This window comes from Papaver somniferum, chromosome 3, assembly GCF_003573695.1.
Source record: "Papaver somniferum cultivar HN1 chromosome 3, ASM357369v1, whole genome shotgun sequence".
Lineage (NCBI taxonomy): Eukaryota > Viridiplantae > Streptophyta > Magnoliopsida > Ranunculales > Papaveraceae > Papaver > Papaver somniferum.
Window position 1 is genome coordinate 150,608,443 of NC_039360.1, and position 14,515 is coordinate 150,622,957.

Here is a 14,515-nt window from a genome sequence, read left to right on the forward strand (position 1 = left end):
TTATGAGTATGATTAGTTTGTTTGACTAAAACAGACCAAATCAACATTAAAATAAATCAATCACACGAAAGAAATAATATATCACACAAAAGATACAAGCAAATCTTACCAGCTTCGTCATCATCTACTTCTTTCCCATTCTCTATATCATCATCCAAAACTTCCTTTGGTGCAAATTTCTTTGATTTATTTTTCACTTTAGTAGCTTTATCATTCTGAACTCTAGGTGCACTAGTGTTGGCAATTAATTGTTCCTCAACTACCTGATCAGAATCTAATAGCAAACTAGAACAAGATGCATAACTGTAAAGAACAAGATGCATAACAGAAAGATAAATAAATATTCAGAACACATGAAATATATAGGCAAGTTAAGTTCTCACCATCTTTCTTTTTTCTCTTTATTTTCTTCTCTACTTCAGGTTTAGGTGAACTGGGTGATACATGATCTTTCAATCTCTGCGACAGGATTTTTTTAACACACAGTGAAATAAACAAATAAGTTATTCGTAACAGGTTATGCAGTAACTTTAGTAAGCATAACCTTTCATGCACCTGCATAACAGGTTATGCACATTTTATTTATACTGCATAACATATGTTTTTTTTTTTACACAATCTGTTATGCAAAACATGAATCACACATGAAGTAGTGTAAATGCATACCAAGATTTCCTTTTTCTTCTTAGCAGTGTCGTGCTTTGCCTTGATTCTCATTTCCTTTATTTATTGATCACCATCAGTTTCTCCTTTTTCCTCTTCTAGGTGGTCACCATCAGCAGGTAAAAATGATGTTAAAATTGAAGAAGATTAAAGTGAAAAAGTAAAACAAAATAGGGGTAAATACTTATAGGATGAAAATCTCACCAGAAACTTTTGTTTCTTAGATTTGATATTGTTTTCCAGATTACCAGCTTCTTGGTCATCATCGGCAATTACTACAACAAAACTTAAAATCATAAAAGATTTAAAAAAAGAAAAATAAAACACTAACATATGAATCTAATAATAAATCTCACCAATTTTTTTGTTCTATTTCTTCGATTTGATTTTCCCTTCCGATTTCCCATCATCGTCTTTTAGTTCATCATCATCAAAGTTAAAATCGAAGAAAAAATAAAATTCAAATCTACTGAATGCATGCAAGAATACCAGCAATTAACCTAGATTTTCATACCAGATTTCTTTTCTTTAGCAGCTTTTGACTTCTGAAGACGTGTTTTTGTTGATGTTTCCTCCATTGTTGAACTGATTTTGACTCAATGAAGTACTGTAAGTAGTTTCCAGGGTTTGTAACTAGTTGTATCTTTAATTTATGGGGTTTAATCAACTTAAATGAGCGATCGATTGATTTCATCACAAATCTAGGTTTTGAGAGAGATTTTTTTTTCTCTACAGATAGATATGTTAAGGAGTTGATGGAGGAGAAAAGAAAAGAGCGAACCTCAGCAATATTCACTATTTCAGCAAAAGGTGCGGAAATAGTTAGACTCGCTCAAAACTTAACAACCATATGCGAGTCTAACTCAGTACAACCCACCCAGTCACCCTGTTCTGGTTTGTACCTAATCTACCCTCCCTAGTCAGTTAGCTACAGTTCTATTGATTCCCCATCTATGGTGAAAATCGATTAGATATCAAGATTCAGTTTGATAGAATGAAAGAGATGAATTGAATCTATGAGAGAGATGTCGAATGTTACAGTTTGTGCTCGATTTAGACCATTAAACTCTAAGGAAAAACGAGAAACTAGTGATAAGATCTGTATATCTATAACTTAGATCCTGAATCTTTCATTCTCAAGGTTTGTTTGTTTCAAATCATTGATTCATTGTTTTTCCCTTACACTTCTTATTCTTTCTTTTTGATTCAATTCTTATGTGCTTTGGTTGTTAGGATGAGAAAGAATGAGAGTTTAAATTTTGTTTCGGTAAAGTATTTTATGAAGATTCGAAACAATTAGATACATGTGAGTTTCTTGCTCTTCCGATTGTGAAAGGTTAGATTCAGAAATCTAAATATCCTCGAAATGTTTTTCTATATGATGTCAGTTCGATTTACAAAATATATTTAATTTACTTCTTCATCCTGGTTTGAATTTTTATCAATAGATGATGTTAATGCCATTAATGGAACAATCATCATTTCTGAACAGGTAAAATTAAGTTCCTTATATGGAGATGTTGTGTTTTCATTGTCCATGTTTTTCTAGTTGTTATCACCGACTGTCGGGTGTCTTTTGATTGTGTTTATAATTCATCTGATCACGTAAACTTTGATTCTGAAGCCGACAAATAAAACACACACTTACTGTGATTTTTTCTTGTCCATAGGAGAAAGGGATACTACCACGAGTGGTGGATGAATTTTTCGAATGTCTTAAATCGCTTGATGAAATGACCAAGTATACAGTGAAGTTGTCAATGGTAAGTATATGTTTATAATCTTGTTTCTTGCATTGGAGAACTGCAGAACTATGCAGTTCCACCATCTATTTGTTCATTCAGTTGTTAAAGCTTTATTATGCCTCTTGTAGGTTGAGATCTACGAGGAGAAAGTAAGGTATATATGCCTAATGATGCAATTGTTCTTTTCTTTTTTTTTTCTTATGAGATGTGGACCTTGTTGAAGTGGTACCAATATTTTAATTCTAGTGCCTTTACATGCCTATTTTTTCAATGTCGTAACCAATTGTTGTACTCAAAGGTCGTAAGCTATGTTGTTGTTAGAGCACTGCTCGGTCGAACTCGGAAGGTTACTATCTCAAGCTTGTTTGTCAAGTTTAGTTTCCAAAACTATAAGTCTTGATTTCTAGTCTACTTATAGCTAAGTCTGGGATTAGGATAGAAAGTGTAGTTGAGCTTTAGACTTCATGGTGTTCATCGAATGAAGATGAAGAACTACTCAAGGGAACTTCTGGAACTTCATCAACAAAAGGTATGTGGAGACTTGAAATCATCTATCACTCATAAGTCTATCTACTCTATCTCCTATTTGAGACAAAAATTTCGTATTTCTATATAGATTTCAATTATACACATTTGGTATTTCGAGCCGAGTTTATCTCGCTTGTCTATTTCTCGAAATGTGTGTTAGTAAGCTTTCGCTTTAACCAAGTTCATATTTTAATCTTGACGAAAGTCAAAAGATGATCATGTGAAAATCACCTTGTAACATCTTACATGATTTGTGTGAGACAGTCATTTGATGTAGACTCGGAATGTTTCGTATTGATCATTCGATCACTTGAAAATTGCTTTGAAGCTAATAGTTTGTGTGAGACAGTTATTGTCGTCTTCCAAGAATGTTTCAGTGATTGAAATGAGGGTTTAGAACACATAACCATGATTGGATATAAACATAGTGTGTATTCACATTTGTGTAAAGTCCAAAATCCGTGAACCTTGGTATGCGTACCCGTACGCGTACCGGCTGGTTGTGGAAGTCCGGGAACCAAGTATGCGTACCTGTACGCATACTGGCGGAAGTTCATGTTCCGTGAATATCTGCTGGAGTTTGGAAAAGTAAATGGTATGCGTGCTTGTACGCGTACTGGCGTAACCAAACTCAGTCTGGCTACTTAGGTATGCGTACCCGTTTGCATACTTAAGTAGGTTATGTTATAAAATTGGTTTGTTCATGAACTAATACATTTATATAATAAGGAATACAATCTTTTGCAAACCGTGGCTATAATGTTCATGAAATTATTCGAGTGAATCAAAATCGATTTTGCTTCAATTGTGTCTTGTATATTTCTATGAGAATATAAACAATTGAACAACTCTCTAACTAGTTTCATTTGAGTCATTTGAACTAGTTATGATAAAGATGAATAAGGTTGATATGAAAGTGCTCATATGGCTAACCATTGGTTAACTATTGTTGAACCAACTAAGTGTACACATTTAGGTACGGTTACCTTTATCTAAATGACGGCACATTTCATTTGTGCATAACAAGCTAAGTTTGATCTAACGGTTGAAATATATTATCTTGAATCTAATCAGGTTTTCATCTAACGGTGATTATTGAATGCTTTGTTACCAAGGTAACATTGATTGCAAACCCTGATTTGGAGACTATATAAAGGAGAACTCTAGCAACTGGGAAACCTAATCCCCACACCTCCTGTGTGATTTTAGTTGTGACTAGAGTCGATTCTCCTTTAACCTTAGGTTTTTCATGAAACCTTGTAGGTTAACGACTTAAATACTTCATTGGGGTTGTGAAGCCAGACCCAATTATTTTCTCTGTAGTTGCGTGTTCTGATCTTGCTGTTTTCTATCGTGATTGAGTACTATCTTCTTTAAGATTTGCTCGAGATTTATTCTCCGATAGGAAGATTGAAAAGTAGTCACAAACATCTTCGTCTCATCGTTTGTGATTCCACAATATCTTGTTTCGTTAATCGATTAAGATTATTGTGAGGTGATTGATAACACTAGGCTGTTCTTCGGGAATATAAGTCTGGTTTATCAATTGGTTCATGTTCACCTTGATTTATCAAAAGACGTAACAAAACTCATAGGTATATCTGTGGGAGACATATTTATCTATACAATAGACTTTTTTGTGTGATACAGATTTGTTTATCAAGTCTTCGACTTTGGGTCGTAGCAACTCTTAGTTGTGGGTGAGATCAGCTAAGGGAATCAAGTGCGTAAAATCCTGTTGGGGTTCAGAAACGTAAGGAGCGCAACTGCACCTTGATCAGTGTGAGATTGATTAGGGATCAACTACATTCCAGTCCGAAGTTTACTTGGAGTAGGCTAGTGTCTGTAGCGGCTTAATACAGTGTGGTGTTCAAATCTGGACTAGGTCCCGGGGTTTTTCTGCATTTGCGGTTTCCTCGTTAACAAAAATCTGGTGTCTGTGTTATTTCTTTTCCGCACTATATTTTGTTATATAATAGAAATATCACAGGTTGTGCGTTGAGTCGATCAATTGGTAAATCCAACCTTTGGTTGTTGATTGAAATTAATTGATCCTTGAACATTGGTCTTTGGTACCGTTCAAGTTATTTCTGTTATATTCAATCGGGCTCGCAAATTCCTTTTTGCTTGATTGCGTATTGAATTGAGAAATTGAGATACAACTCTTGGATATATTTTTCTTGAGATTGAGTCTGACTGTCTAGTTGATTCTCTCGAAAGTATATTGGAGTTTGTCCATACATATTTCTAAGCGAAATATTGGGTGTGGTTGTTAGACCCCCGCTTTTTTAGTTGCCTTCTATTTAGTTGATCTGATTAGTTACTGGAAAATTTTTGTTTAGGGACCTATTTAATTTATCGAAAGACAACTTGAAAATCAAAGAGAGTAAGCTTCATGGAATACATTTGACTGGAATTACTGAGGTAAGTCAAACTTCCAGAAGAATTCCATGTTTCCTAACTATCAACATGAACTACCAGTGGATGAGAGTTCAATGTGATCTTTTAGTGTTTATGTCCCACAAAGTATTGATGTAACAATCAGCTATACGGTCCCTATTCTGACACACAACTTTTCCTCCAGAGATATGGTTCTAATTTTGCTATGACTTGTCTTAGACTGTATCAAGTTTCTTTGAACTATATTTATGCAAGTTACAAAGTGAAATTCAACAGTTCACTTGTATACGGGACAATTAGGCCAAGTCAGAATTGTGCAACATAAAAGGAAGTTTAAGACTTTTGAGCAAATTGTCACTTGATTTTGCCAGGCCTTTATCTCTGATCCAGCAGAAGCATCACAAAACCTTTCGGTAAGGCAAATGCTATAACATAGCTTGGTATTTATCTTATCTCCGTTTTATGCATCTTCATTCTCGTAAACCGAAGTTCCGTGAATGCAGAATGGAGCTGCAAATAGAGCTGGTGGAGAGACGCGTATCCTTTTAGAGGAAAATGTAGTTTTAATTACATTTGAGAAGTAGTAAGTAGTACTTGCATTAACCTTAAAACTGTTGTTAAACGGTAGTTGAAATCATTGTGTCTACATCTTTACAATTCAGCTGGACTCAGCAAACAACAGAAGGTATTATCTTATTTTTAAATTGAAAACCCAAATTTTCCAATCCATGTCTAAGTTTTAGATAAATAGTATATGATTGTGTATAGGTCGAAGTCTGGAAAACTGATTCTTGTGGAGTCCACTCAAGTACTTCCCCTTCAGGTGGGGTTAAGTAATTTTAAAAAAATCTAGCGCAGTCTTGGTAATTCACCTGTGTGTCTGTCTAGATAACCAATATATTTGCGAAATAATTAACTTATATGTAATGATTTGTGGTCACTTGTATGAATTTCGGTGGGTTGCAGGTTTAGAAAGCGAGGAACTTTGATATCGATAAAGCAAAGATTGTATGGAAGAAGGGATATATTAATTGCTGACACTATTAATGAGGTATGTGCATCTTTAGAATGCGTGTGTTTATGCAGAAACAATACTTGAATGGAGGAAGGGATATGGTGCTGACATTATTAATGAAGTGTATGCATCTCTGGAATGTGGGTGATTTTATAGAAACAACGTGTTAATGATGCACATAGTTCACATCTCACACATTAGTAATTTTGTTTTTGTTAACTATTTCAGAGGTTTTTTAATCGAAAGATGTCAAATATTTTACGCATTTGCTCACATGGACATGAGTAAATAAAAAGTTATTGCACCATCAACATTCGGGATCCATCATTATTGAATGTATGTAACCTTTAGTTACCCGTAGGTTGTAGTTATATGGGATGTGTAACTCTTTTTCACATTGACTAGAAGGTGTTGAAGAAATGGATGTACTTATAGTTTTACATCAACTAAAATTTTAAGGTAAAATAATTTATTCTTTTTGAAGATCAGGATATCTCTGAATCAATGGATTTCATGGAACCCAACAGTTTTAGTATCATGCATGTGATTATTTTTGTATTAACGTTCGGTGAAAGATATCAATCAACTTTCATGGACCAAAATTTCTATAAGTTGTTCTTGAAAGGTGATGCACTCAAAGGATAAGTAATTTAAAAATAATCTAGAGGAAAATTTCTATAATCTAGAGGGGAAGTACTTGGTTGGGTGTGAAAAAGTGGAAAAAACTGGAACTGAAGGGGAAGTACTTGATGAAGAAAAGACCATCAACAAATCTTTATCAGCTCTTGGAAATGTTTTTAATGCTCTTACTAATGGTAGCCCAGGAAAAACAAATCACATCCCTTATCGTGATTCATAGCAGGCACAGTTTGTAATTCCACAGCATGTTCTCGTTGCACATGTACAAAGTGTAATCTTTACTATCAATGTTTGATGTGTATTTTCAGTAGAGCTCTTTTCAATGTGGTGAAAAGCTACAGAGAGTATCGTTGTTAACGGAGTATTGCATAACGTGATGTAATCATCTTTTCCTTTTCCTTTTCATTGCAACTTCCAGAATAATGACCCTTATGTACATATTATTCACTTAGGCACGCGTACGGAAACCACAAACTACAATTCCATCACCTCCTTAATCAATTGTGTTGCACAAATTTACCGGAAGCACAAACCAATTTCTGTCGGAACTTAAAAAAGTGTACCCAATTTTTTTTTTTATGATACAGACTAGTATGCGTCACTAGTTAAATTTATACTACCCTTAAGGTGAGTTACCTGTCATAATTTATAGTACCTTCAAAAATAACGTACTCATTTAAATTTATACGACCATGTCATTGAGCTACCCAATTTATTTTATAGGAACGTATGACACAAAATATGCAATGCTTTCCTTATTAACGTGAACTTCGCGGCAGAGAATATGCTCAACAAAGGATGACGATTACACGAGAATTTTCTTTTCATACGAACCCAACCTTTATCCCCTAACCTTTTTTTTTTTTTTTTGAAAGATCCATAATGCAATTTGAAACTCCAAAAGCTAATCCAACCACAATAGCTTAGGATCACATTGCATAACTTGTTGTTTTTTTTTTTTGGTAAGAACAAAGAGACAGTTTCATTCAATTGTACATAACAAAATAAACTACAAACTGAAGTGAATACCAATCTTTCCCCACTAATAACAAAGTTATGAATATACAGGGGCAAGCACGCTGCTGAACTGAGATGGTAAATCAGTTCCACAAACTTTCATTCCAGCTGTTTGATCAGTACTTTGTCATCATCCTCGTTGTGAAATTGTATCCTGTAGCCCCTTGTTATCTCATTAAACATATTTTGAAGTTCTTCAAAACTATTATGATTCTGTGCATTTGTTGATCGACAACATCTCCTTCATAAAATCAAAGAAGCCCTCGTCCTCTTCTTGTAATGGATCATATAATCCAATATCATACACTGATTTCTTCCTTTCATCTGACAAAACTGCTTAAGCTTCTTGAATTTATTGAAACCTTTGCTTAGCTTCATTACCCATTGTTGAATTCCTTTCACTGCCCATTGTTGACTTCCTTAAGTTCCGTCTATCCGGATGCCATTTCAGAGCTAGTTTTCTGTAAGCCTTACGGATTTTAGATTGTGATGCGTGTTTAGAAATTCCAAGGATCGCATAGTAACAATATCTTCCTCTTACTTGCTCCATTAGAGAATCTTCTTCACGAGAAAAAACTCTGTATCCCCTAACCTAACCATAGAACTGTAGCTAACTGACTAGGGAGGTAGATTAGGTATGAATCGGAACAGGTGACTGAGTGGGTTGTACTGAGTTAAACTCGCACATGGTTGTTAAGTTTTGAGCAAGTCTAACTATTTCTGCACCTTTTGCTGAAATAGTGAATATTGCTGAGGTTCGCTCAAAAGAAAATTGCTGAAAATAAATGGTGTGACCGTTTCGGGAAGTTAATGAAACTTCCCAAAACCGTTGAAAGAAAACTACATGGGTATTTGATTATTTATGCATCTTTTTAATAATTTTAAAAAATTACGAGTGCTACTAGATAGTGAAAATTACATGGGCCTAACGATATGATTTTTTAGCCTAATTTTCCCGTACTGTAATTAGGGGTGAACATGGTCCGGTATGGACCGGTTTTCACCTCATCCACATCCAATCCAATACATTACGGATTTCAAATTTGGCATTCGCATCCAATCCAACATCCAATGGATACACAGATACACGGATTGGATACGGATAATCCAATGGATTTGTTTTAGTTAAAGTTTATAATAAAGAAAATAAAGCCAACACAAATGACTCTTTAAACCTACATATCCTATATATGCATACAAAAATAAAAATGCCATGTACAACCCCCAAGCAAACATCTTAAGAATTCCTAAATTATCCATAGTATTTTCTAGAAATATATAAAGTAGGAATTACTGTTTAGTCAAGTTTTTCATGACCCAGTTAATGGCTAGTCCACCCGTGAAAAACATTTACTCCCTAGTCCAAAACATGTTTTTGGACTAGATTATTTACTCTTTAGTCCAAAAACTTCGTGGAAATTATAAAGTGTATTTTTTAAATGCCTAAAATATCCTTCCAGGTCTAATTAGTATCAACACATGTAAATGTTACTAGTAGTATGTTCCTACATACTAGTAATATCAATACGGTGATACTACATATTAATATGTACTATACTAGCAGTAACAAAAATATCTTACTAATTTGTTACTAGTAAATTAGGTAACTACTTTACTATACTAATAGTAACTAGTATACTAGTTACTACTACTAGTACACTATACTAGTATACTAGTATATTAGTACTAGTAGTAACATCTATAGTATACTAGTAATAACATATGTAGTATCAATACATAACAATTTTTTGATATGTAGTATCAATACATAACATACTACATATCAATATATAACATACTACATATCAATATATAATATCAATATATAACATACTACATATCAAACATACTACATACCAATATATAACATACTACATATCAATATGTAGTATCAATACATAACATAACACTGTTGAACATAACATATTGATACTACATATTAATATGTAATATCAATATATAACATACTACATATCAATATTAACATATTAATATGTAGTATCAATATTAATATGTAGTATTAATATATAGTATCAATATTAATATGTAGTATTAATATATAATATATAACGTATAACATATTAATATGTAGTATCAATATATAACATATTACTACTAGTACTAGTACTAGTACTAGTTACTACTAGTATACTACATACTACATATTTTATTACTACATACTACATATTGACGATATATAACATATTACTACTAGTACTAGTTACTACTAATATACTAGTAACTAAGTATACTACATACTACATATGTAGTAACATATGTATTAATATACGTAATATTATATGTTAGGGTTAGTAGAATAATTTTACTACTATCAATATGTAGTATTATGTTATATATGTACTAGCTATCAATATGTAGTATTACTACTATCAATATGTAGTATCAATATTAATAGGTAGTACTAATATATAACGTATAATATATTAATATGTAGTATCAATATATAACATATTACTACTAGTACTAGTACTAGTTACTACTAGTATACTACATACTACATATTTTATTACTACATACTACATATTGACGATATATAACATATTACTACTAGTATACTAGTAACTAAGTATACTACATACTACATACAACATATGTAGTAACATATGTATTAATATACGTAATATTATATGCTAGGGTTAGTAGAATAATTTTACTCTTTTCAAAAAAATTTGGACTAGGGAGTAAATATATTTTGCCGCTGGACTAGCCAGTAACACGGGTCGGGTTTACTGGACTAAACAGTAAAGTCCTCATATATAAATGCCCTTAATTTAACGGATATGGATGTCCAACAGATTTTCAAGGTGCATCCGGCCCGATCCGAAATCCATTGGATTTTAAAAAATTCCATCCGCATCCAATTCATTAACGAACGGTCCGAGCATCCATCCGCAAAAGGACAGTTGGTCCCGGTTAAATCCGCGGATTACGGACCAAATACTCACCCCTACTTAGTCTGTAATAGGGTCGCGTGGGAAGCACGTAGATATTCCAAGCCCAATCGACTGTGTCGCCTCTTTTGTAGAATTGGTATCCTATGCACCGGGTGTGCGCATCTTAGCTTCACCATAAGTTTACTCTATTCTCTATCTATCAGTTTTCTTTTTTTCGTTCGTTCGTTCGTTCCTTCCTAAATATTTATTTCACAATTTTGGTGAATCCACTCTGTCGTTGCCCGCCACTTTTAGGGTTTGCTCTTGAAGATCGCATATCAACAGTGATTGGTACTAATTTTTCTTTGGCAACATTGTTCCTTTAATTGCTTTCTTTTTTTATCAGTACTGCTTCATGTTTTTCTTATAAGTATCAATCCCTTTAGTTATTGGAAATTCAATCTGATGTTACTTTATTTTGATTCTGTCATATGATTTATGGTCCTTCCTCATCTTAATTAGGGTTTCTGATTATACAATATACTATAACCTAGTTCTGATAGAACCCTTTTCGGAGTGATGGTGTAATCAGTTTAATTTATTCCTAGGAGTTGAAGATCAGTTGATAAATTTGTTTCTGACTAATCTGTGAGTGTTCCATTGTGTGGTTTTCTTTTAGCAGATTATTGGTCTGTGAAATCAGGAAAAATTATTCCTTTTATTTATATTGTTTCTGTTTGATGTGTGGTGACGATCTATTTTCAGGGAGGATCTTGAGAAGCATTCAGAGCAGCGACAATGGTACGAACATTTTATCGTTTTCAGACTAGTTGGACTGTTCAGCTGAATCCCAATGCTCTGAATTGCATATAAATGAAAGATAATATCTTTTAAGGTTTTTTTATATTTCAAAAATATATGTATCTCAATGTTGCAATTCAATGAGTTTCTCTGACTCTACCTATATTAGGCTTTGAGTTCAGCTGAATCCCAATGCTGTGATTGCATATAATTGAAAGATGATATCTTTTAAGGTTTTTTCATATTTGAAAAATATATGTATCTCAATGTTGCAGTTCAATGAGTTTCTCTGACTCTACCTATATTTGGCTTTGAAATATGCAGGCCATGGACAAATAATTTTTTTACTTGTGTGGTCTAATCACAGCTTTTGTTTTTCTGCAGTTTTTTGAAGGATATGAATATCATGGAACATCGTTTGAGCAGACATATCGTTGCTACCCTGCATCTTTTATTGATAAGGTTTGTATCTGTAATACAGTTCTCTGTGAGTCAATACTTTTCAGTATTGTGTAGTAAGTGAATTGTTTTCTCATCTTCAACCTTCATTATTAGATCTAATTACATCTTTGTTTTTGACTCTGCAGCCTCAGCTGGAAAGCGGTGATAAAAGTATATTCTTCTTTACGGCTTTTGAGTTTTGAATAAATTGTTCTCTTCATGATATTGGCATCTTTGTCTATTCAAAGTAAATTTATATTCACCTATTGTCTTGCTCTTTGTTGTTTCAGTTATAATGCCGCCCTCGGCACTTGACCGCCTTGGTGAGAATTCTTGTTTTTGTTGGTTGCTCGTCTCTATTTTACATAATCTCTTAACAAAAGTATTTTATGTGCAGCATCTCTTCATATTGATTATCCAATGTTGTTCGAGGTCCGAAATGCTGCAACGGAGCGGGTGTCACATTGTGGTGTGCTGGAATTCATTGCGGAAGAGGGGATGATCTATATGCCGTACTGGGTAAGTATCTCATAGTACTATTTCTCTTATCTATTCCATCCTTTTCCTTCCAGTTCAAGGAAAAAGAGTAAAGCCTTTCTCTATGGTCTGAGTTGTATTATGTGTTTTGTTTCCCATATTTTCTCCCTCTAGATGATGCAAAACATGCTCCTAGAAGAGGGAGGTACTGTTCGGGTGAAAAATGTAACTCTTCCGAAGGGAACATATGTGAAACTGCAGCCACACACAAAGGATTTTTTGGATATATCCAACCCCAAAGCCATGTGAGTATCTGAGTATGGTAGGCGTGCAATAGGGCATAGAATGGTGATAATGGTAGGAGAGGTATCCTAACTTTTCTCGTATTTTTTTTTCTCTCTACAGTTTGGAGACAACATTAAGGAACTTCTCCTGCTTAACCACTGGGGACAGTATAATGGTAGCTTACAACAATAAGAAATATTACATCGATATTGTAGAATCAAAACCTGCAAACGCCATTAGTATCATTGAAACGGATTGTGAGGTGGATTTTGCTCCTCCCCTTGATTATGTAGAGCCTGAAAGACCTGCTCCATCTGTTCCTTCAAGCAAAGCAGCAGCATCAGCAGGTTTGTAGTTTGAATATCCGATCTTCTTTTCAGTGTCATCCACTTCCTCAGCTTTAAAAATTGCCATGGTGGATTTGCATTGTGTTGAAATGGTTTGACTATTCATGTGCCAAGTCTATTCACTTACAAAGCTCTTTTGGTGGAGCTTGTGGCCATGTCAGAAGTTGTTAATACCGTCATCACATATGGTTTGTTATGATACTCCAACCTGCTTCTTATCGGTGTTGTTGGAGAGTGTCCATACCTTAATTGGTCATACACGGTGAATGTACTTTTGATGATCTTGGTGATCCTTCCTCGTGGCATGACGTGCTACTTCTCAATCAATTTCCATGTGCTGCTTGAGCTCGACTGTCATGAATATATGGTTAAAAAGTTCGAATGCTAGTTATGTAGTTGATTAAGCATTCACTTTCAACAATCACTCCATTCTGTTTACATACTTGCAGTTCAAGAACCCCAGATCGAGGAAGAGCCAAAGTTCAAACCATTTACTGGTGGTGGAAGACGCTTAGATGGAAAACCTTTGAAGAACCCGCCTTCTCCAGTTTCTTCCAGCAGTGGTGCCAAAGACAAGCGACCAGAGCCAAGTGCTGCTGGTGTGCCAAATCCAGCGGCTTCGACATCACAGTCTACTTCTCGTCAGCCTCAAGGAAAGCTAGTGTTTGGTTCACATGCAAAACCAGCAGCTCCGAAAGAAACACCTAAGGTACAGTATTTCTGTCAATAGTGAGTGCAGCTTAATAATTAAGTAATAACAACTTCTTGCTGACTGTTACTTGTTGCTTCTTGTGCCCTGCAGGCCGCTGCTGCTGCTCCTGCAAAAGATGCAAAACAAGAGCAGCCTGAAAAGAAAGAAGACCCAAAGTTCCAAGCTTTTACAGGGAAGAAGTACTCATTGAAGGGTTGATCTAGTCCCACTGTGGGGTTTCAAACTTTAAGCTCTTGTTTTTTTTGTTCACCTCTTTCAGCTGGATCAAAATATAAGATGATGAAATATAGACTTTCTACTGTATCATTTGTATTATAAAAGTAGATTCTGAGGTGGTGACGGTATCTTTCTTTTCTATGATGAATTTCGTACAGTTAAAAAAATTGAATGGCTCAATGGTTTTGAGTTCTAACTCCACAAGGTTCATTTATTTATTTTTTGGCAGTTTTTGGGTCTGTGTTCTTATAATTTGAACTGTTTCCCTTTTCTCATGGCGCACTATTAGAGGAAAGCTATGATGAGGGACCTCATCAGCTTTCCTTGGTCTATTT

The 14,515-nt window shown here is 34.4% G+C and overlaps 2 protein-coding genes across 2 annotated transcripts; both read left to right on the forward strand.

Annotated features, from left to right (window-relative positions):
* The first annotated feature begins 1,688 nt into the window (after positions 1 to 1,688).
* On the forward strand, positions 1,689 to 7,210 carry LOC113360106 (kinesin-like protein KIN-1). The gene is made up of 13 exons (XM_026603653.1): positions 1,689 to 1,764; positions 1,949 to 1,999; positions 2,112 to 2,155; positions 2,334 to 2,426; positions 2,537 to 2,562; positions 5,279 to 5,360; positions 5,708 to 5,749; positions 5,840 to 5,893; positions 5,965 to 6,021; positions 6,105 to 6,169; positions 6,303 to 6,387; positions 6,841 to 6,919; positions 7,038 to 7,210. The coding sequence occupies exons 1-13, from the start codon at positions 1,689 to 1,691 to the stop codon at positions 7,208 to 7,210; spliced, it is 927 nt and encodes a 308-aa protein (XP_026459438.1).
* Positions 7,211 to 11,102: 3,892 nt separating this feature from the next.
* Positions 11,103 to 14,410, forward strand: LOC113357670 (ubiquitin recognition factor in ER-associated degradation protein 1-like). Its single transcript, XM_026601112.1, has 10 exons — positions 11,103 to 11,252; positions 11,667 to 11,702; positions 12,087 to 12,164; positions 12,290 to 12,314; positions 12,434 to 12,466; positions 12,541 to 12,662; positions 12,795 to 12,925; positions 13,026 to 13,252; positions 13,702 to 13,961; positions 14,055 to 14,410. Exons 2-10 carry the CDS (start codon positions 11,700 to 11,702, stop codon positions 14,160 to 14,162), a joined length of 987 nt encoding a protein of 328 aa, XP_026456897.1. The 5' UTR covers positions 11,103 to 11,252; positions 11,667 to 11,699; the 3' UTR covers positions 14,163 to 14,410.
* Positions 14,411 to 14,515: the final 105 nt, after the last annotated feature.

What these genes read in the sequence shown, in the direction of transcription:
- LOC113357670 (XM_026601112.1), top strand. An exon ending in TGATCTATATGCCGTACTGG is followed by an intron (nt 12,663 to 12,794) that starts GTAAGTATCTCA and finishes TTCTCCCTCTAG; the next exon opens with ATGATGCAAAACATGCTCCT. An exon ending in CTCCGAAAGAAACACCTAAG is followed by an intron (nt 13,962 to 14,054) that starts GTACAGTATTTC and finishes TGTGCCCTGCAG; the next exon opens with GCCGCTGCTGCTGCTCCTGC.
- LOC113360106 (XM_026603653.1), top strand. Translation starts at nt 1,689, where the DNA reads ATGTCGAATGTTACAGTTTGTGCTCGATTTAGACCATTAAACTCTAAG. An exon ending in ATACAGTGAAGTTGTCAATG is followed by an intron (nt 2,427 to 2,536) that starts GTAAGTATATGT and finishes TGCCTCTTGTAG; the next exon opens with GTTGAGATCTACGAGGAGAA. An exon ending in ATTTGACTGGAATTACTGAG is followed by an intron (nt 5,361 to 5,707) that starts GTAAGTCAAACT and finishes TGATTTTGCCAG; the next exon opens with GCCTTTATCTCTGATCCAGC.